Below are 21,846 nucleotides of genomic sequence, written 5' to 3'. Positions count from 1 at the left end.
TGAGTTTAAGTTAATTTATTTAAATTGTATTATAATTTAATGTTATCAACAATGTATCCCTATTTAATTATGTTTGGATTGTAAAGCTTGTTGCTAATTTATGTTCATTGTAAACCGAGGTGATGTTTGCTAACGAACCGCGGTATATAAAAACCCTTAAATAAAATAAATAAGAAGGTACCAATGCTAGACATCTGTAAAGCAGCTATTTGGTCCTCCATACATACTTTCAAGTCTCATTACTGTCTGCACCAACAAGCAGCCTCTGATGCAGCACTTGGTTCAGCAGTCTTGTCAAACCTTCAACATCGATAAGACTGTCTACCTTTCTGCGGGTTAGTGTCCTCAGCTTCTAACAAACTCTACACGGACACAACCCGAAAGCATGGGACTCCCAGACAGCATGGCTAATTCAGCCTGCTATCAACGGGAAAAAGCAAGTTTGCTTACCGTAAACGGTGTTTCCGTAGATAGGATGAATTAGCCATGCGATCCCGCCCATCTCCCTAGAAAGTTTAAAAAAAAAAAAAATCCTTTGTTGATGAATACTGGCTTGGCTACAAAGAGACTGAGGAGGAGGACATTGAATCGTGCGGGAAGACAACTGCGCAGCCGCACAGAGTTCAAAGCTCTGTGACTACTGAGAGAAAATCTCTGCCTACAGGGGTCGCATACATGCTCCCAGACAGCATGGCTAATTCATCCTGCTATCTACGGAAACACTGTTTACGGTAAACAAACTTGCTTTTATGGGTAGCCAATGGAGTTTGTAAAGAGTAGGGGGTTATGTGATCAAAACTCCTGTTATTGGAGAGCAGTCTGGCTGAATTTTGTATGAGTTGAAGTGGTCTAATAGTGGATTGTGGGAGTCCTAAAAAAAAGGTAATTGCAGTAGTCCAAGCTAGTGAGAATAAAGGACTGGGTCCAATATAGATTTTATGTGTTTAAGTAATCTGATTTTGTGGAAAGATGATTTCTGCAGAGTTTTGGTATGCGTGGTTAAGCTTAGTTTGGAGTCTAGTATGATGCCAGGTTATGTAATTCTTTCACAGTATTAATGGTACAGTTGTCGTGTTGAATATGGGTGGGAATGATGTTGTGGTCCATAGTCCATCTAGGTGCCTCTTGGCAATATCTAGAAGCATTCCATTGGCACTCCAGTTTACTTGGTTTTTCCAGTCTGGCAGGACTCCTGCCACCAACAGGCTTACCAGTACTCACCATTGCATCACCAGCTTCTCTTGAAAAACGTATGTAGAATCGCATATTCCCACTCAGAACTCACTTATATTGACATAGGACCCACTCCCACAGCATTGCTTCCCAACCTTTATAAGTCCAAGGTACACCTTCATTAATAAAAATGTGGTGTGGCACAGGCAGTGCAGACATGGAGAGGACTCGTGTGGCCAAAAGAAGAGCTATAACAGCACTGAAAGTCCCACCAATCTCGCTTTCAAATTTTGAAAATGCAGGGAGAACTGGGGGTGGAGACACAAGAACTCCTGAAAATGGACCAACTCCTCCCTTCTGCACTTGCATGTAGAAGGAAGTCTGTTGTGGCATGAGCAGCCAACTCTGGTCCTGATTCACGAAGGCATTTTTCCCATTCTGTGTCTGTGGGAAAATGCCTTGATGAATCAAGCCCTATGATAATTGTGTTTGCTGCCGCATGTAGCTGCCAGAGCTGCTCCCAGCACTCAAAGTCAGTCACAGCCAGTGCTCAGCATGCTACTCAAAAGAAACTATCTTGGCTATCTTGTGTCCTGCATAGTGCCCATTAATTTCCATATACTCTGGGAAATCATGCTGTAGCTAGAACGAAGAGGCATGTTTGACTACATGTTCTCAAAAAGTCGTTCCTCCACGTCAGTTACCATTGCTGGTGCGTCTTGTGTTTTTTATTTTGTAGTTCCGTCTTTCATGACCCTTCAAAACAAATTACATTGTTTCTACCAGGTGTTAGTCTGGGTATGAGCATTAGTAGGTGATGACTTTTCTATGGCACACTTAATCAGGTTTGATAGTACACTGGTTAGGAAACACTACCTTTGAGGTCTTCCATGTACACCATTTCTTAGAAGTAGGCAAAAGCCATGCCACACTTCTCTGTAACAGCACAAAATCACAACATAACCAAAAGTAGAGGTTAAACGACTGTATTGGATCAAGTAATGTTTTTATTGGCTTTTGTATGTTTTTGTATATTGTTTTGAAGTTCTGTGCAAATTGATATCAAAATAAATATTACATTACTAGAATTCGGGACCTAGGCCACACTCACTACCTTTTAAATTATTCTATGGTAGGGACAAGGGGGTCACTACATATTTCTGCAATATTTTAACAACTTAAAACAAAAACAATTTTTTTTACAAATGAGAAGATCTTCCTGTATTGTCTCAGCTACTATAGGAAACTACCTTTTTCAATGTGTCACAATTCATAGTTCCAAAAATGAAACAGTCCAAGAAAGGGAAGACCTGGTTCTTTAAATCTGGGCTCTTCCAAAAATAAGGCCTGGTAAACAAAAACAGGCTCTGGGGTTTTTGAGCTTCCAAAATCCCCATTTTTTTGGATTCTAGGAAGGCCCACCATGCAACATCTTTCCAGATCTAAGCTCAAGGTTTCAAAGCATATACACTAAGAGGGTAATTTTCTAAAGGAATTGAACATGTAAATGTAACTGTTATAGCAGTTTTCAGAAGCCCCCTCACATGGGTTAAATGCATTTACACGTGTAAATGCTTTTGAAAATCAGACCCTAAGTGAGAGGTAGCCAACTCTGGTCCTTAAGAGTCACAAACAGGTCTAGTTTTCAGGATATCCATAATGGAATATGCATGAGATGTGCATACAATGGAGGCAGTGTATGCAAATTTATCTTATGTATATTCATTGTGGATTAGCTCATGATCTAAGCTGGTACCTGAAGCAATAGAGGATAAAATAACTTGTCCTAGGTCACAAGAAGTGTTGGTTGGATTTAAATTCTGACTTCCCTAGTTCTTTGTCTGCTGCACTGTGTGCAGCCTGTATGTATTGGAACCAGTCCTGGATGGAAGGTTAATACTGTCCAGGCTTTTGCGATATAATGCCAAACTGCCTTAAGGAGATGGCCTGCAACCCAGTAGAAACATCAGGATTCATAGGCAGAGATCTTTTTTTGTGATCCTGTATATCCAAGATGGAATCTTTCTAGTATATTTTTTTAATCACATGACAATCTCAGAACATGTAAAAGGTGCCTGCCAAGCTACAATAGAGCTGAAATGGTTCAGTCCAAAATCTGTGTAATCAATGTAGGGTACACTACTATCTGTAAAATATCTTAAAGCCATTTTCTTTGACAGGCATTGAGTCCCCTTTAGAAATTCTTCTTAGAATTTGTCACTATGGAAGAATGGAAACAAAGACCTATATTTTTCCTTTTTTTTTTCCAGTCTGCTATAAATATTGTGAGATCTTTAAGTAAGATCTATAGAATGAAAAGTCTTTTGCCAGCTTTTCAAATTCAGACTGCAACCTATGAAGATAAGAGACCATATCTAAGTTGTGAAGATTTCTGAAATTCATGTTGGACTATTTCCAGGGGTTTTCCTGCACTAAAGTTGATCAAGTCTTAATTTGATCTTCTACCAGGCTGTTTTTTTAATTTTTTAGTGAAATAATTACAGGTTAAATTAAGAAATTGTTGTGCCTGTGTCTGATCCATTAGTGTATAAGGGTATATACGTATTGTTACAAGGCACTAACAGTTTCCTTGTTCTTCCACACACACACATATATATATAAATACCCACTGCAGTGACCATTCATGATGTAATTTGCTTTGGTGTTATGGGTCCAGTTATTTTCACGGTTTCACTGCTGGTCTGCAGCAGGCTCTTTCCATGCCAGAATTCCCTAAATTCCAGTAGCAAAATTTAGTGCTGCTAAATTATGTCTGTAATTGGGGTTGACTGGGTAATTAGATTTTCTTTAGTCCTGGATTTGAACTCCTTATTTTTCTTTGGTTAGGTTTGGTGATATGGATGGGGAAATAGTGCGACATGGAACAAGATCAGATGGTTATCTGGAACACATCTTTAAATACGCTGCCAAGGAGCTGTTTGATATAGATGTTAAGGAAATTACGTACAAAGCTTTAAAGTAAGTAGAATTTTATGTTTGAAAATTTAAAGCCAGATCTTGCGTATCTATTACATAGTCCATTGGTAGCAGCTAATTTTTTTTTTCCTGCAGTGTTCTTGAATCTTTTAAATTTTTTCACTGGAGATTAGTCTTTCTAAGAACAAGACCTTTTGAGTTGCCTTTGAGGAGCTGTCCTTCCAGCTCATTCCTGTGCCATGTGATGTATAATAAGTGGGCCTGCGCCCCCTTGCCCGTGGCCCTCCTGTAACCGTGCGCCACATGTGGCAGCCGGTTGCCTCTAGCCAGGGGGACTTCAGTGTTGCGGTGAGCGGAGTCAAGGCGCAGCTTCCCTTCCCCTTCCTTCCTCGGCCCGGCTCGATGGTGACACAGCCAGGTGAGGGGAAAGGGGGTCGAGAGGTCACTGGCTGATGACCTGGCCCGTTTAAAGGGCCATGACCGAGGTGCATCGGCCTCTTTGCTCCCGGCCAGTGTTCAGAAGAAGGCCCCAGTGCAGGGCGATAAGGCAGCTGTGTGGTGTCGGAGAGGCGTCCTTCGGTCGTGGCGGGGCAGGATCGTGCGGCGGCTTGACGGTGGTTCAAGGCTGGGAGTGAGCTACTTATAAGCTCAAAGTTCAATGGTTCACATGCAACCTCTGCTTTATTTAAACACTGCTGATGCCATCGGGCGTGAGGGAGGTCGGGGGCGGGGTGGATCTGCAGGCCCTCCTTGGTTTTGAGCTACAGAGGGGCTCTTGTGCTGCTTGTGCTCTGGCTCGGTGTGCACCCTGGTGGCTATGCGCTTGTGGAATTGTGTGTCTTTTGGGCCCCGAGGCTGCTGCATGTTCGGGGGGGAGGGAGGGTTTGCCAGGATGCCTGGAGACAATGCCGGCCTAGGATGTTGCCAGTTGTCGTTGCTGCTGTAGAGGTGCCAGGAGGCAATGAAAGTTCTGGGCTTGGGCTCAGCCTTTGGCGCGGTGAGCGGGAGGCCGATAATTCCAAGTGCAGCTGAGGCAGAGAAAGGTACAGTCTCCGCTGGCGGCCTGGGGGGGGGGGGGGGGCAGTGCAGCACTGGGTGCATCTGCTCTGGGTTGCCAAGGCAGATCGCGGGCTAGGGATCAAGTGGCTGGCGATGGGGCAGGGGAGCCCGGTGACCGCTCCCCCATGGTCCGAGTTGGTGGCAGGATGTTGCTAGTTGCTGTTGCCATTCAAGGCGCTAGGGGCCGTGGAGGAGCCAACCTTGGGCTCTGCCACCGGTGCAAGGAACGGGCGGTGACACTTTTTTCACAGCATCACTGTTCAACAGAACTCACGTACAGCAGGACATACAGCATTGGGGTTATCTTGGTGGCGAGTTTGAACCCCCACTAGGCAAAAAAAAAATTTTTGTTTTTCTAAAGCAAGCCTTGGGGTCACGCGGCTGAAACAACGTGCTGGAATACGTGTAGCATTGGGCAGTGATCACCTCCCCACCCCGGTAACAGCAGTCATGGCGCCGTAGTGCTTGTTGGTGGGGTGGCTGCGGGAGAGGCCATGCTTCTCCACTTGGGGGTTGTGAGGTGTGCAGTGGGTCGGGGGTATTTCGCAGACCATATTGGTTTGTTACATGTAAACCGGCATGATATCTCTGATGAAGGTCGGTCAAGAAAAAACACTAAATAAATAAATAGATAAGACCCCCCCCCTCCCCCAAGCCAGCTTCATTCAGCCGAGGCTAACAGCAGAAGACCTTGCTGCTGCTGTCGCAGTAGAGGGAGGCTGGGGCTTGGGTGGATCCACCTCCCCCCCCCTCCCCCCCCACACACACACACCTTGGTCTCAATCCCCCTGGGGAAGCTTGCGCTCAGGTGTCTTCTCGGGGTTCCTGCAGACGGTACCAGCTTGGAGCTGAGCCAGGCCACCAGCACAATTGTTGGTGGTGCGATGTTCTTGGTCATGGCTATAGCCATTTGAGGCACCAAGGCCGTGTAGGAGCCGACCTTGAGCTCATTCGCCGATGTGAAGAGCGGGCGATTGGTGCTGAGTGCGACTGAGGTGAGGGGGGACGTGGCAGACAAGGGTATGCCCAGGGTCGAGGCTTCAATTGTCGAGGAGCTTCTCGTCATGCTATAGGCTGTACGGCCTGGTGGGGGCTGTTCAGCATCGGCTGAACTGACTCCAGTTTGATAGACCGGATTGGGGGCTGGCTATTGCACAGCTGACCATGCTGCAGCGGTGATGGGAGAGTTCCATGGCTGGTCACCCTCCCTGCAACCCGGGTTGACTGAGGTGGTTAGGGGCCAGGGAGGCCAGAGCACTGGGGTTCGAGCAGTGCTGGACACTTGTGTCATCCTTCGCAGAGTGGAGTAGTAGCCTAGGTCAGAGCAATGGGCCCTGAACCAAGGAAGCCAGGGTCAAGTCCCATTCAAAGTTTACTAAAGGCAAATTACTTCTTCCTCTGGCAAAAAATAATTGCAGTGAATAACCTTTTAGAAAGAACTTTCGTTCCTTTCACCGGAGACTCCCTGGGCTCGTTGTGCAGTGTGGGGAGGGGAGGGAGGTCAGTATAGGGGAAGAATGCACGTAGAGGATCCTTTTCAAGGGCAGGGTTCATCCAGGCTGGGTGGATGGAGGTCCTATGGATGTAGTGGTTCTGGGTGGGGACCTGGAGCTGTTTGGTGCTTGACCCAAAGGGGTGCTCATAGGTGGATACCGGTTGATGCTTCTCCAGCACCCTTGGTCTGCAGTGGACAGTTATTCACTGGGACCGGTGGTGTCTCAGCTGTAATCGGCGCGAGGTACACATTCTTCTTCCATATGTGGTTCAGCAGGGGCCCCTTTGGTTGCACACAGGCCACATTTTTGGTGGATTCCCCATTGGCATAGGATTCGGAATTGGTCTGTGGCTTGTAGGGACAGTGTAGCATGGTCATTCAAATACCTAGAGGATGGTAATGAAGCACAATGAATGAACCTTTTGAATGAAGGGAGAGTTCTCGAATGGGAGGACGGTATGCGAGACTCCAAAATGGTAGATTCAAGAATATTATCAGGAAATATTGTTTCAAGGAAAGGGTGTGCATTCATGAAGCACTCCCCTGGAGCAAGTGATAGAGGCTAAAACAGGAACTGACCTCAAGAGGATATGAGATAAACAGAGGATTCTTATTTGGGATAAAGTGGAGATATAGGAGAAGTCAGATTGAAGAGCAAACTCTTCAGAGGTTGGCCAGGTCAGTGCAACAGTTGCCGGTGGTGGAGTACCTCTGAGAGCAGAAAGTTTAATCCGAGCAGCAGGCCCTGAAGCTAACTGCAATTTGTTGCCATTGTAATAAAAAGGAGGTAGTGAGAGTCTTAGGGTGAATATGCACCAGATGGGAAGAAGTAGCATGAGATGGGATCAGTTGCCCATGGCTGCTAGGTGTCTTGTGCCTATTTCAATTTGTTCAGCTCTTTTTGCTTCGTTAGACATCAGCTAACGTTCCGGGGTCGATAACATCCTACATTATCTGGACGACTTCTTATTCGCTGGTACAAGCGAGTTCAACTGATGTTCATACCTCTTCCACAATTTTCAGGCTATGGAAACCAATTTTGGAGTCCCTTGGAATCAGAAGAAGATCGAAGACCCCACTACCTGTATTCATTTCTCAGGCATTGAGCTCTATTCCGAGGAGATGATATCCAGATTATGAAGGATAATGTGGTGAAGTTGCAGGATAGGTCAAACAAAGCAGCAAAAGCAAAGAATCAGACTCTCCGAGATTTGCAACCCATCGTAGGCAACCTGAATTTTGCATGTAGAGGGATACCCACGGGAAGGATCCTCCTTAGAAGACTGACTGTGGTGACTGCAGGTGCACGCGCAGGCCTCATCACGACATCCCCATTTGGGTATCCTTCATGGCCAACTTCGGGGTATCTCTGTGGCAGGAGCTTCCACTTTCCAGCAGAGACTTAGATATACTCTCTATTGCCTCTGGAGGATGCAGTTTTGGGCTGTATTGCCTGGATGTATGGCCACTGTGCCTGGACCCGGACACATGGGTGGAGGTAGGATTAACTCGGAACAACACATTCCTCGAGTTATTTCCCTTGCTGGTGGCTCTAGTGCTTTGAAAAATAAGCTGCAGGATAAGCAAACCATATTCTGGGGCAACAATCAAGCGGCATCCTTGTGCTCAACTGTCAATACGTTAAGTGTTTGCCCGTAATAGAACTGCCCGGAGAGATGGTATAGGCCAGTTTAGACAGCAATTCCACTATTAGAGCACGATGCTTACCAGGGATTAGTATGGACTTCAAGCTCGATGGTCACCAGATAAGGCACGAATGGGTGGATGTCCAGTGTAAAGGTTTGTTTAAGTTGGACAGAGTCCATCTTTCGTTCATCGGCTATGATATGTTTATCAGCACCCTGCAGGAGAGTCTGGAGGGATGGTTGTTGGGGATTGAAGTCAGCTGCAGCTAGATGTTGGTGGGGGTCATGAGGCAAGGATGCCCCCTACCTCATGCCTATGGCAGTTACCGGGCCAGTAGGGGCATTTCAGACATGGTACTGGTGGGCATCACAGTCCAGATCAGCAGTGGACTGGCGCCGCAGGTCGGAGGCCCCCTTGCTTGGGGACAAGGTGGGGGGCCTGGGTTTGATGTTGCCTTGCTTGGTGGTTACAGTGGGCAGTGGAGGTGGTGGTGTACCATGGTCTTTGGGCAACTGCCATACCAGCTCGGGAACCAGTTTGTCTAGAGAGGTGTGTGTGTGTGTGTATGTATGTATATATATATATATATATATAGATATATGTGGCCTTTTTATCCATTATCCATGTTTGTTGTTGTTCCTTTGTGTTAAAGAATGTATCCATGCATGGCTATGGGTCACTCAGAGGTAATGGGGGTAGTAGGAGATTGGGCAAGTGGGAGGAACGTAGACGGGACGACACCACAGTTGCGGTTGCTAGAGTCACAAGAAATTAAACCTTCCTGTGCTGCACAGTTGAAAGGACTTTTCAAACTTTGAATGCTTTGAAAGTTTTCTGATCCTGGCTTTTGTATTCTAGTACATAGTTTATATGAGTCAAGAAGCTAGCTTGAAGTAGCAGGACCTTGCACTACCTTTAGCCAGTCTGGTTTTCAGAATATTCACAATGAATATACATGAGATTTGCATATGTTGGCACTAAAAAAAAGTTGATATACAAATCTGAGGTATATTCAGTAAAGAACTTGAGAATCAGATCAGCCAGTCTGGGCCTGAGGACTGGCTTCAATAGAACTGCTCTTATGATGAATAAAGTTGTATTTTCTATCAATAAGCAGGCTGAATTAGCCATTACATGTGGGGTGATATCATCCAGCGGCATTTAACGGATTTTTCTCTCCAAACTTGCAGAGCTTTTAGCTCTGCTGAACATGTTACCTCATGAGTCTCCTCAGTCTCTTTTTGTCTGAGCAGAAGCACAGACATGTATCTTAGTCTCTCCTCTATTGTTCTTCAAACCTTTTTGATTAAAAAAAAAAAAAGTCAGGCCAGAAGAAAGTCTGCTATGGTGTGTGGATTTAAGAACTGTCCGTGTGGCAAGGATCATGTTGCTTAAAGACTGCCAAGAGTACTCCGATCACTGTCTGGGACCCAACCAAAACCAGAAACTGTGAAGTTTGTGGATGAATGTCCCCACATTCACAGTGAAGGGCCTTGCACATATAAGAACTGCGAAAATCTTTCAGAGTCGTAATAAATCTTTCCGCAGTACAATGTCTGTCTCCTCGGGGAAAAGGCTTGAACAACAATTCTTCCAAAACTCCCCTGTCTGCTCAGGCTGAGGCCATGGGGTTGAGTTCAGCTGGCCGCTCTGCTTTGAAGCAAAAATGACATCATTCCTTGGAGCTGGCCCAGCCTGCATCGAAAAAACATAAGCTTTGCAGTACATCAGCACTGGCATCATCGGCATGCCCCTCCTTGGCGTTGGTGGCCCATGGTGCTACAAAGCTTTGTCCAATGCATGATCCCACGCCACAGTCGAAACTTGGTAAACCAAAGCACCAGAAGCATGGTGCATTGATGTTCCTAAGCATACAGCGCACCAATGCACCCGACACACAGTGCACCTAGGAGCCCAGTGTTTGACGCACACTATACACTCACCACTGGTACGATGCATTGGAGATTTGACACAATGATGCATTCCTGGCCCAGTGCACTAGTGCACCGGATGCAGGCTTCAATGCATGCGACATATTTCACTCCATGAAATACCTGGCCAGTCATCGACTCAAGCTTTCAACTCCTCCCCAGAGCCAACTCAAGCTTTCAACTCCCCTACTCCTCCCCTGGGGCAGCAGAAAAACATATGAAAGCCTCAAGGACTTCTGGAATGTCCAGGCATTCGATTCCTTTGCACCATTCTGTTTCCCTAGACCAATCAGGATTGCCTAAACAGTAATATATTAGTCATCAGAGATATGCAGGAGAAAGTGTGATATTACCCTTATCTCCTCCAATAGTCAGAACACTAATATCTCCTTGGTTACTAGCTGAAGGTCGTCGCCTGTAATCAGTGGATCCTGTGTGTTCAGTAGTTCTGCTCTTCTCAGACCACCAGCTATAGTGCCAGAAACTGTTTTGATGTCAGAAGAGGATGCACCTCTACCTATCCCAGGCCAGAGAACACAATAGTCGCTTGACAAAATTGCGGGGTTAGTGAGAAGTTTGTTTACCTCTCTCTCTCTCAAGAGGCAGATGGAACATACCAGTCTCTCTTCAATTCTCACTTCCACAGTTCCACAGAAGGAGTACCACATTCACCTATAGGTGTACCATCATCATCAAAACCCCGAATTAGCAGTTCTTCATCACATTCAATTGCAGCAGGTTCCAGTCTGTCTGAGGCAATGGACCAGGCCACTCTTCTGAAAGCTGAACCAGAGGAGCCCCCTGTGTCGCATTCTTCATTACTGGAGTCCTGGATGAGCGAGTCTGTACACCTAGGGTCAGAAGAGCAGTCCACTGGAATACCATCAAATCATCTGGACCACACCTCCTCTCTGGATAATCTTACCTAGTGAAAATTTGTGGAAAAGTTAGGAATTGCACTAGGTGTTCATATCTGTAAGGATAAAGACCCACATTCAGAACTACTTGGAATTCTTAAAATTCTGGATACACCGGCTGAACCTGCATTCTTATGAGATCACGACATTCTAAAAGTCCTACTGATTAAATTATGAGAAACGCCAATTTCATAAATTTTTTAAACCATAGGTTTAAACTAGACTTTTAAGCATAGGATCCAACAATCACCAGGCTTTGGTGTGATTCATCTGCACATCAATGAATAGTAGCAGAATCTGCTATGACTAAAAAGCAAAGAATTCTCGCATTCATTCCAACTCCCTGCTGGGCAAAGATCATATGCCATGGACAATTTCAGCAAAAGAATGTTCCAGATTGTTATGCTTTCCGCTTTCATTGCCATCCACCAGTTCTGCATGGTGCAATACTTAGACTGTCTTCATAAGTTGAAGTTGTATCAATCTTTTCCGATCACAAATAACTTTTCTTAGCCTTTCTGGTATATAGAAAAAGCCATCCAATACCTCCATTCCGTGTACGTTTGATTCCATTTCATGTATCTCTGCAGCTTCTAGCAGAGTGCAAAATATGGCATGACTAGGAACAAGTTCCACCCATGAGGACTTTCACGAGACATTAGCGGACCTCCCATACTTGAGAGACCACCTTTTCATAGAGAAGCTCCAAAATAGTCTCCCAAATAAAAGACCAAAATGTGGCAGCACAGTCACTCTCCATGGTACCAGAACAGCAATACTATCCTTCCAAGTGACCCTATTTCCACAGATAGTTTTACCAGCCTTTTCAGCAGTACCGGCTTCCATCTCTTCCTGCACAGTGCCAACAGCTTCCAGCCAAATATAGACAACAGGAGCGCTGTCGGCAAAAAAACACTCAGTAGGCCTAACCTAAACTAGGGCCTAGTTTTTGATCCCATCGGCCAATCCCCTCCCTTCCCTTCCAGTAGTGAGACAAATTCAACATTTTCTGGAGAAATGGCATCCAATAACAAGGACTCCTGTGTCATCAGGATTGTGCAGTATAGATACAGTTGCATTTCTCCCAGTCCCAATCCCTTCCTCGCTATTCATCTCTTTCCAGATCTGTCACAGTGGAACTGATCCCTGCATTGCCACACATGCAGGGTTTCTATTCCAGGTACTTTTTCATCCCCAAGAAATCTGGAGGATTGTGACCAATGTTCCCTCTAATTTTTGAAAGGTTATCTACACAAATTTTCTTTTGTGCAACATTTTATAAGCAGAGTAAAAATGTATGTGCCATGAGCCAGTATAATGCAAAAAATATTGGGATTTCTTGTGCACACTGTGTTTTGCCATGCACGCAGGGTTCACGGTCTGTCCACATGCACATAGCTTAGAGGAACAGTGATTGGTCACAGTCTTGGATTTAAGGCTTCTAAACAAGCACATCCTCTGGAAGAAATTCAAAATTAACTCCCTCAGCACAATTCTATCATTTATTTGGCAAGATGAATGGATGTGTGCACTGGATCTCAAGGATGTCTATACCCACATCCCAATTCATCCTTCCCATTGATGTTACCTATAATTCCAAGTGGATTCTTCCTACTACCAGTACAAATTCCTTCCCTTCAGCCTATCTTCTGCTCTGAGTCTTCCTGAAGTGCCTCACGGTGGTAGCAGTATACTTGCATTATCAGGGAATACAAGTCTTCCCATACCTTGACGATTGGCTACAGCATAGTCATGAAAAGCAGTTCTGCAATCCCTGGACGTGACTATTCATCTCATACAAAGCTTAAGATTTCTCATCAACAAGAAGCCAAACCTCAAGCCCACCCAGGGCCTTCAGTTCATAGGGGCTTGCATAGACTCATCACTACAGACAGCATTCCTACCCAACAATCGAATGACTACCATATCCTTGCTGATCTGGAAACAACTGTCCAATCCGGCTTCCACAGCCAGGAAGCTCTTCGTACTCTTATGTCATATGGCAGCAGTTACCCATGTAGTTCCGCTAACCCACCTTCATATCTGTTGTCTACAGTAGGGTCCAATCTCAGTGGGATCAACTCACACAAACCTTCTCTTCAGTACTGTGGATCACACCACCAATGGCAAGGACTTGCAGTGGTGGTTACAGCTTCACATGCTCCAGAATTGAGCCCTGCTTCAACTACTTCCCCATCAGTTCATCCTCACAACAGATGCTTCTAGCAAAGATTGGGAGGCCCATATGGGATCTTTCTGCACCCAAGATTTCATCTGGAAACCCTCTTTTAAAACAATCTTTTGGAGTTTAAAGCGATATGATTTTGCTTTCATCATTTTCACGCATCTTCTCCAAGGAAAAAGCATTCTAATACAATCAGGTCACCATGTTCTATGTCAACAAGCAGGGGGAATAAGTTCATGACCTCTCTGCTGAGAGGCACTGAGATATGGAACTAAACAGAAAGACATCGGGCCTCTCTTCAGGCCACTTAACTACAAGGCATATCCAACACTCTTGCAGATTGCCTTAGCAGAGTTTTTCAACCTCACAAGTGGTCTCTGCATCAATCAATAGCAAACACTTTTCAACTTTTTGGACCTACCGAGAGTGGACCTGTTTGCATCACAGCAAAACACAAAACTAAATCAATTCTGATTTTAACAAGCGATTGCAGACAAGTTCAAGAAGTGTTCCTAATCAATTGGGGTCAAAGCTTCATATATGCTTTTTCACCAGTACCTCTCCATTGGCAAGAAAGTGCATAAGCTTTTCAAGCTGCACCCGCCTATGCATATCTCAACATGCTTTCAGCAGTCCTCCCTCTAGGGTCAGACACTCTCTTCTAACTCAAGACAATGGGACTCTTCCATTCCAATCTGTCAGCATTCCAATCTGTCAGCCCTCAATCTCACAGCTTGGATTTTGAGTTCAGAGTGATTGCAAATCTGTTTGCCATCAGAAATATTGGTTTCCTCTGGGAAGCCTTCCACCAGAAGAAACTATGCCTTGAAATGGAAAAAATTCTCCATCTGGTGCCAACATGATTCTGACCCCTTTTCATGCAAACTTCCACAACACTAGCTTTATCCCTCTAACTCTGGTCTCGCCATTTCTTCAGTGAGAGTCCATTTGAGTGCCAGCCCGGCATATCACACTTTGGTTTGTTTTCTGTCTCCGCTCATCCGTGTATATCTCATTTTACGAAAGGATTTTGGCACATCAAATCCCAGATATAGAAACAGTCTGTTTCGTGGAATCTTAAGGTAGTCCCGTCCCTTCCCAATGAAGCCTGCTTAATGTAGTCCCGTCCCAACTGATGAAGCCTTCTTTTGAGCCATTAGAGTTCACTTCTCTGAAATTACTGACTTGGAAAGTGCTTTTCCTCATCTCAGCCATCTTGGTGAGAAGTTAGCAAACTCTAGGCTCTTAGCCACTATCCTCTGTATCTGCAGTTTTATCAAAACAGGGTGGTCCTCCAAACACATTCAGCATTTCTACCTATAGTCTGTTTTCCATATCCATCTATAGTACTATCTACCTTCTTCCCAAGGCCTCATGCACACAAGGGTAAGAAAGACTTTCATATTTTGGACTACAAACGAGCCTTGGCATACTATAAGATGTACTCAACCTCAACGTCAAACAGCTCTTCGTCTTGTACAACCCTAACCACCTTGGAGTAGCAGTTGCTAAGTGAACTTTATCCAGCTGGTTAGCTGATTGCATCCATCACTGCTTCAACTTGGCAGGATTGCAGGTTACGGAGTCAGTCTAAGCTCATCATGTATGAGCTATGGCTTATTTTCTTGCTCATCTGTAAGAAGTACCCATCGTGGATATCTGCAAAGCTGCAATGTGGTCTTCAGTCCACACATTCACATCTCTTTACTGTCTTGATAACATTTCAAAATCTAATAGTAGATTTGGACAAGCAGTTTTGCATAGTCTTTGTGCTGTAGTCTACTCTCCACAGTGGAGTCCAGGTTGCTTACTAAATAATTGCTCTACTGTGACCCTCCGCTCTGGACTCGCCACATGTAATGGGTAATTCAGCCTGTTTATCGATGGAAAAAGCAAGTTTGCTTATTGTAAACAGTGTTTTCCATAAACAGCAGGTTGAATTGGCCATGGAATACCTACCCACCTCCTTGGAGAGTCAATTACATAGCTAGATTCAGCTTTGATACTGACTGAGGAGGCTCACAAAGCAATGCCTGCGTGAGAACTCCCATACATGCTCGGTAGAGCTCAAAGCTCTATAAGCTTTAAGAGACAAGTCTGTTCGGAGCTGCTAGATGACATCAACTCACATGTAATAACTAATTCATCCTGCTATCTACGGAAAATACCATTTATAGTAAGCAAACATGTTTGATCTGAAGTCAGACTCTGTTTCACAGAAATAAAGACTTTCATGAGGTTACCCTGGAAAAAGATGGTGAGACGGTGTTGCGCTTCGCTGCAGCCTACGGCTTTAGAAACATCCAAAACATGATCCTGAAGCTAAAGAGAGGAAAATTCCCCTATCACTTCGTGGAGGTTCTAGCTTGTCCTGGAGGTAAGAGTTAAATTGGATTCATGAGACCCTGGTAAAAAAGAAAAAGAAAATCAGAAGCTTTTTTTCTAGTAAAAGCTGGCTCTGCCTTGACACACTTTTCTGTTTGCTGGCAAAACTGGGTCCATGGTGCTGATTAACAGCAGTCTGAAACTGCATGATAGACATTTAATTACCACCAAAAAATAGTTGCTTGGGAGGCTGGGCTCTGGAATGGGGTGTCATGGGATGAAGGTGAAAGGGAGTAGATTTGGGAATAATCTAAGGAAATATTTCTTTATGGAGAAGGTGGTAGACAAAGCACAGTTTCCCCTGTAAAAGTGGTGGAGATGAGGATGGTATCAGTATTCAGGAAAGCATGGGACAAGCATAGGGAGATCTCTGAAGGATAGGAAGGGACTATAACGCTAAGTAGGAGATGTGGCTGGACAGACTGGATGGGCTGTATGGTCTTTATCTGTCATGTTTTTTCTATGGTGTTTTGTCACTTATAGCTTATAGCACAATAACAACATAAAGGATTTAAAATACCAGGCAAAAGGTAATATGTGCTTTAGCATGAGGTACCTTTAATAGAAAAAAAAAAAAAGCACAACTCAAAACAGAAGAGAAGTAATAAGGTATAATTGTAATGCAATGAGATTTTTTGAGTAAGTGCAAGTATATAGATTAAACTAGCAGCAATTCTTAGTACATATCAAAAGTTTTTATACTCCTGGTGTTTCTGCTCTGAGATTGCTTTTATTTTTGTAGGTTTGTCTTTAAGCTTTTTATATATATTTTTCTGAATAGAAAATATAAGCAAATAATGTCACTTCCCCCGCCCCCCCCCCCCCCCCCACAGGATTTCCCAGTCTTGCCACAGCCCCCTATAGTGACACAGCCTAATATCCATTTTTTTTGGGGGGGGGGGGGAGAGGGTGTTCTTAGAATTCAAGCTTGGAACCCTCGCTGGCTTCTTGTGTACCTTTAGGCTTGATCAGTTGTGCTATGAAAATGTTACCACTGCCTATGGCTCAGATCCAGGCCAGCCTCTGGATTCTGCTTTGAGCATCTTGCAACTACAAGAGACACCAGCTCTTAAATTTGTAGGAGTTTCTAAGAACATGTAATCGTGCATGCCTCTTCTTCCTAGCAACAGCATGAGGCCTGGAGAGTGGCAATAAAAGGGCAGCATGCAGGGCACAGATAACTGGGTTCTGCTTTGTGCAGCATACATAATGCACAGCACTGTCTCATTTCCCCGTCTTTGACCTTCAAGCCTATGTCTTATCCCCAGGCTGAGTGACATGGGGAGAGTGTCCATTGAGTACTGGATGAGACTCATTTGGAGTGTTGGGAGCAGCAGTGGTCAAGGAGCTCTGACAACAGCCAAGTTAACTAACTGAGCCAGCTCCCTGCAACACACTGGCTTCTCACTTCTCCTACATTTTGTATATGGAATGAGGTGGTCCATCGTGAGGGCTTCATGTGTCTTTGCCCCCTCTTCCTTTTTATAACTTTAGAAGAGATACTGCTGGGATATTAGTGCTTTCCTAGCTCTTTTGGCCATATGAGTCCTCTCCATGTCTGTGTTGTCTGCCCTATGAAGGTTGGTGTGCTGCACAATATTTTTGTTAATGTAGGTGTGCCTTGGGCATAAAAGGTTGGGAAACACTGCTCTTTTACCTCGCCCTATCACAGCCAACTTTTTTGTTTTTGTTTTAAGGTTGCTTAAATGGAAAAGGCCAAGCTCAAACGGAAGATGGAAAACCTGAGAGAGCTTTGCTTCAGCAGATGGAGCAAGCGTACACGACGGTGCCCGTTCGACCTCCGGAAGCCAGTGCACATGTGCAGAAACTGTATCAGGATTGGCTAGAAGGAACAGACTCCAAGAAGGTCCAAGAAACGCTGCACACCAAATACAGTGCATCAAAACAGACCATGAACAGCTTAGATATCAAATGGTAAACTGGACCCAGCTGACAAAAAGACATTAAAAGAAAAAAAAAAAATTTTTCAGTTTGTTTGATCAGAACCCTAAAGAAATATACTGGAAATACTCTATGCAAGTGGGAACCTTCTCCATCAGCTGTGTGTGCTAATGATCGTTGCTCAGAACAAGCATTGACATGGATTGCCTGGTTCCTCTTGGAGAGCTGTACTCTCCAACTTCTGGACCTCTTATTTATTTGACTGTTGTCCTCCAGGTAACAGGGTGCTCACATCCTTGCTCTTCAATGAATTACCTGCTCCCTAGGGGAGATAGATTTCCTTTTTTTTTGTTTTTACATAGTTTTATAAAGCTTATGGAGTATGGGATCTTACCCAGGGATTCTTTTGGTTCTTTTAACCAAATAAAAGGGTGCATTTTATGTGACAACTGAAACTCGCAGCATTTTATAATGAAAGCTGTGATCATTATAAAAGAGCTTTTAGTGAGCAGAGCTTTAGAATGATCCACCTGAGCCCTGTTCTGTCGTTGGTAGCAGACAGTCTTCCCTCGGTTTGGTGCTGGCTCAATTAAAAATAGGACACCTATTCTCTTACATGGTTTGTTTTTTTAGTAACAAGTTGTGTTTTGAGTAGTGTGTTTTTTTTGTTTGTTTTTTTAAATCTTGTGGGGTGAATGAGAGCGAGATGTTTAAAAGCCCTTTCAAAAGGTACGGCAAGCCCTTTTGCACTAGAGCTCAGGGAGGGCCAGATGTATTAGACAATGGGAAAATATCAATGCATTTGGCCTATACCAGTAAAAAAAAAAAAAAAAATCCTATTTCTGTTTTATGTATCTGGTTCTAATGGCTGATATCTCTGTTTCAATCATGAGCCTTGATTAGGCAAAAGAAAAGGTAGTTACTGGCCTACCATGAATGCATGGAAGCTGAACAGACCGATGTACAACCTCTTCAAGTGTAGTATTATAGCCCTGGCACACACAGTGAGCTATCGTAAGGTTTAAGCCACAGAGAGTTTCTGTAATTAGCGGATGGCAGAGGGAGATGGACAGGGAGAGTTCTGCTTGTCTCTCGACAGTGGAAGGCTGGAACTCCAATGTATTTGTATATCACCATTGAAGAGTCTGGTGGTCTGCATTACACAATCCCTCAACCAGTTCAGCATAATAGTCAGTGGTGTAAGTGTAACTCCCTTCTGCAATTGGGCGGAAGGCCTCGCATCTCCAGCCTGAAGTGCTTCCTTTCAGTAGCAGAGGGACTTGTCAAAGTCTGGGGTAGATATTCTGTTCCCCTGTACACTAAATGGGCTGATCAGTAACACCATACATAATCAAAGTTCTCGCTTTTTCTTTTTTTAGCTTTTCAGCTCTGTCACACTCGATCCTCAATTCACCCCTGCCTCTGAGCACTTCAAACCACCTCTGTCATAGCTTTGTCTTAGCTGAAAGACGCCTATTTGCTTTCCAGCATTATGTCCTGTCTTAACTGATTGTAAGCTCCAAGGAGCAGGAACTGTCCTTTTTATGAGGGTAATCTTCAAACAGCCTGCAGAGCTAAAGTCTGTGAAAACTCACAGGTCTGCGTAGAGCCAGTGCCAACATAAATGTGTGTGAATCATGACTTCACCCCCAGGAATACCTCTTGGCTCATATGTACACATGAAATTGCTTTTGTGCATATTTTATGCACAAAACTGCCCCCTCCCCCACCCCGGCTAATTTAAAAAAAAAAAGACATTTATGCATGCAAGTCCATTTGAAAATTGCCCCCTGTCCAGGTAACTTGCTAAGACATTTCTGCAGATAAAATGATGCTTCACCTGCAGAAATGGCTTGTTTATAAAACCACCCCAACCAATTTTGTAGGCCACTGTTTTCCAGCCCTCTCCTGGAGCCTTACCCTAACCAGTTGTGTTTTCAGGGTATTCATATTGAATATGCATGCGATGGAGACCCATTGAATGCAAATCTATCTCATGCATATTCATTGTAGCCATCCTGAAAACCCGACTGGCTTAGGCGTACCTCTAGAAGAGGGTAGGGGAAACCCTGGTGCAAGTAAACTTAGGCAGGTGTAACCTGTATGCATGTAACCAGAGTGGAGGTGTTCCCAGGGCAAGGGTTTAGGAAGAGGTTTGCACTTACATGCATACACTGTACGTCTGCATTTTCAAAAGCGTGTACATAAAATTTATGCGCACATAATAGGTGTAATTGTGTGTGAGAAGTTTTGAAAGGATCATTTTCAAAGCAAGCTTAGTGCTTAAATTTGCTTTATACATCGGTATAACTTATGTGGGTGTTTGCCATCTAATTTACGTGGGCTGTAGGGCCCTACGCTGCTTTCTGTGGGCTTATGCACACTGTCCATGTGGTGGTTGTTTTTTGTTTTTGTTTGTTTTTTTGTTTCTTTTAATAGCGTTGCTATCTCAAAAAATGAATGTTGCACTTGGAATACTTTTTAATTTTGTAAGAAGAAAATGTTCTTGGATTCCCATCGTTTATATTTTGATAGCTGCAGTTAAAGCTTTGTTATCCAAAGATGTATGTCCTGTGTTTCAGGGACTGCTTTGGAAACAGCGGTTTTTGATTTACTTTTGTTAGAATTCAGTACTGCTGCCTATGAGAAGCATGTTCCATGTGCTCAGAAGAGCATAGTCCAAATCAGAGTGCTAGTGTACCAGGCACAATCTTGATTCCAACACTGCTACGGTTGGAGAAAAATGGTACGAAATTGTTAACTTAATGTTTTTATATTCTGTAGTATGTTTTACATCTGGCTTTTTTTTTTCCTCCAGTTTATAAGTTTTCATTGTTCTGTTAACTGTGAAAGCATTTTTGCTAGAGTATCCTACCACTGGCTCTTACTTTTAAATATTATTTTCTTTTAAATATAGAATGCAAGCATTAGCTTTATTTTTTTTTTTATCTTGTGCATTTTTAAATAATTTCTGCCATAAGCAGAAGCACCTGAAGAGTCCTTAGTGGGTCCCAATCCTTGGGGTGTACTTTAACCATGTGCCACTTCCAGGAAAGTACATGGCAAGTACTGGGTGCTATCTATTTTTTGTATTACTAAGGGAGAAAAGTGGCCAGGGCTGCTGGAAGCACACAAGATGTTACCATGCTTTATTTCCGCAGAAATAGGAAGATCCATCTGCTTCAGGGTGAGGAAGGCTTACTGGGTGGCTACATAACTCAGTTTGAAGAGTCTCTTCATATAACCCTATTTGGGCAAACAGATGCCTATTAATAATAAAAGTCCTGCTGTAGAATTTATACCTGTTCTTTCAAAGCCGTTTCTCTAGGTAATGGGTTTTTAGAAAATTTACATCTAGGGCCTCTATGCGCATATTTACCCGCAGTAAGGGGTGGGATTGGGGAGGGGTTTGCACTTGCACACACCTACTTTTGAATTTTCAAAAGCACACACCTCATGTTTCTCAGAAACCACCTGCACAAAGGAGCAGGTGTAAATGCAGGCAGGTCCTTTTTTTTGGGATTGTTTTCAAAGGGGAAGTCCGCGTGTACGTTCCCTCTGAAAATTTAGTGTGAAGCCCACACGTAAAAAATATCTGTGGCCTTTGCACCACTGCATACAGTTTTTTCACAATTACCCCCTCTTCCCTCCCCCCCCCCTTTGATTTCAGTCAACTAGAATAAATTATCATTGGAGTACAATAACAAAATACTAGTCAGAATTACAACTTCCTTTCTTATTTCGATAGTAAACCTTTTTATCTTTAATAAAAAAAAAAAAGCCCAGAATTTTCTGAACCTTTATGCCATGGAATGACCCTGCTGTTCAACAACCTGACTTAAGCTCCTTATCTGTCAAGGTGACCTCTTGTTGTGGCTATGAAAATATTGCTTATTTTAACTCTGCAGCAGAAGTTGCAATAATACAGTACCATGAAACTTGAAAACTATCCTGGGTGGGGTTTTTTTGTTTGTTTTTCTGTACTACCAATAGAGAATGCTGCCTTCAGCTATTTATAAATAGATTAACAGAATGTAATAGAACCTCAGGCTCTGGAACATCCCTTTCTAAACTGAAATTAGTGATACTTTTACAAATTTCTTTTTAATGTTAGATAATGAAAATACAAAGATATAATGGCAAATTTGTTTACAACAAAGGACCAATGGGCTTTTGCTCAATGTGTGCAAATCTGATCTTTGTATGACCGATGTC

The 21,846-nt window shown here is 43.8% G+C and overlaps 1 protein-coding gene across 5 annotated transcripts in view; it reads left to right on the top strand.

Moving 5' to 3' along the window:
- NARF (nuclear prelamin A recognition factor) overlaps nucleotides 1-21,469 on the top strand; it is a 94,926-nt gene extending 73,457 nt beyond the window's left edge. For all 5 annotated transcript variants that reach the window (XM_029600353.1, XM_029600354.1, XM_029600351.1 and 2 more), the window contains 3 exons: nucleotides 4,021-4,152; nucleotides 15,564-15,721; nucleotides 17,427-21,469. In XM_029600353.1, coding sequence (XP_029456213.1) covers nucleotides 4,021-4,152; nucleotides 15,564-15,721; nucleotides 17,427-17,668 — 532 coding nt within the window. In that variant the 3' untranslated portion in view covers nucleotides 17,669-21,469. The remainder of the gene's footprint in view (nucleotides 1-4,020; nucleotides 4,153-15,563; nucleotides 15,722-17,426) is intronic.
- Nucleotides 21,470-21,846: the final 377 nt, after the last annotated feature.

This window comes from Rhinatrema bivittatum, chromosome 4, assembly GCF_901001135.1.
Source record: "Rhinatrema bivittatum chromosome 4, aRhiBiv1.1, whole genome shotgun sequence".
In the NCBI taxonomy this organism is placed as follows: domain Eukaryota; kingdom Metazoa; phylum Chordata; class Amphibia; order Gymnophiona; family Rhinatrematidae; genus Rhinatrema; species Rhinatrema bivittatum.
The sequence above is the reverse complement of the archived record's forward strand: the minus strand, read 5'-3'. Positions and strand labels throughout refer to the sequence as shown.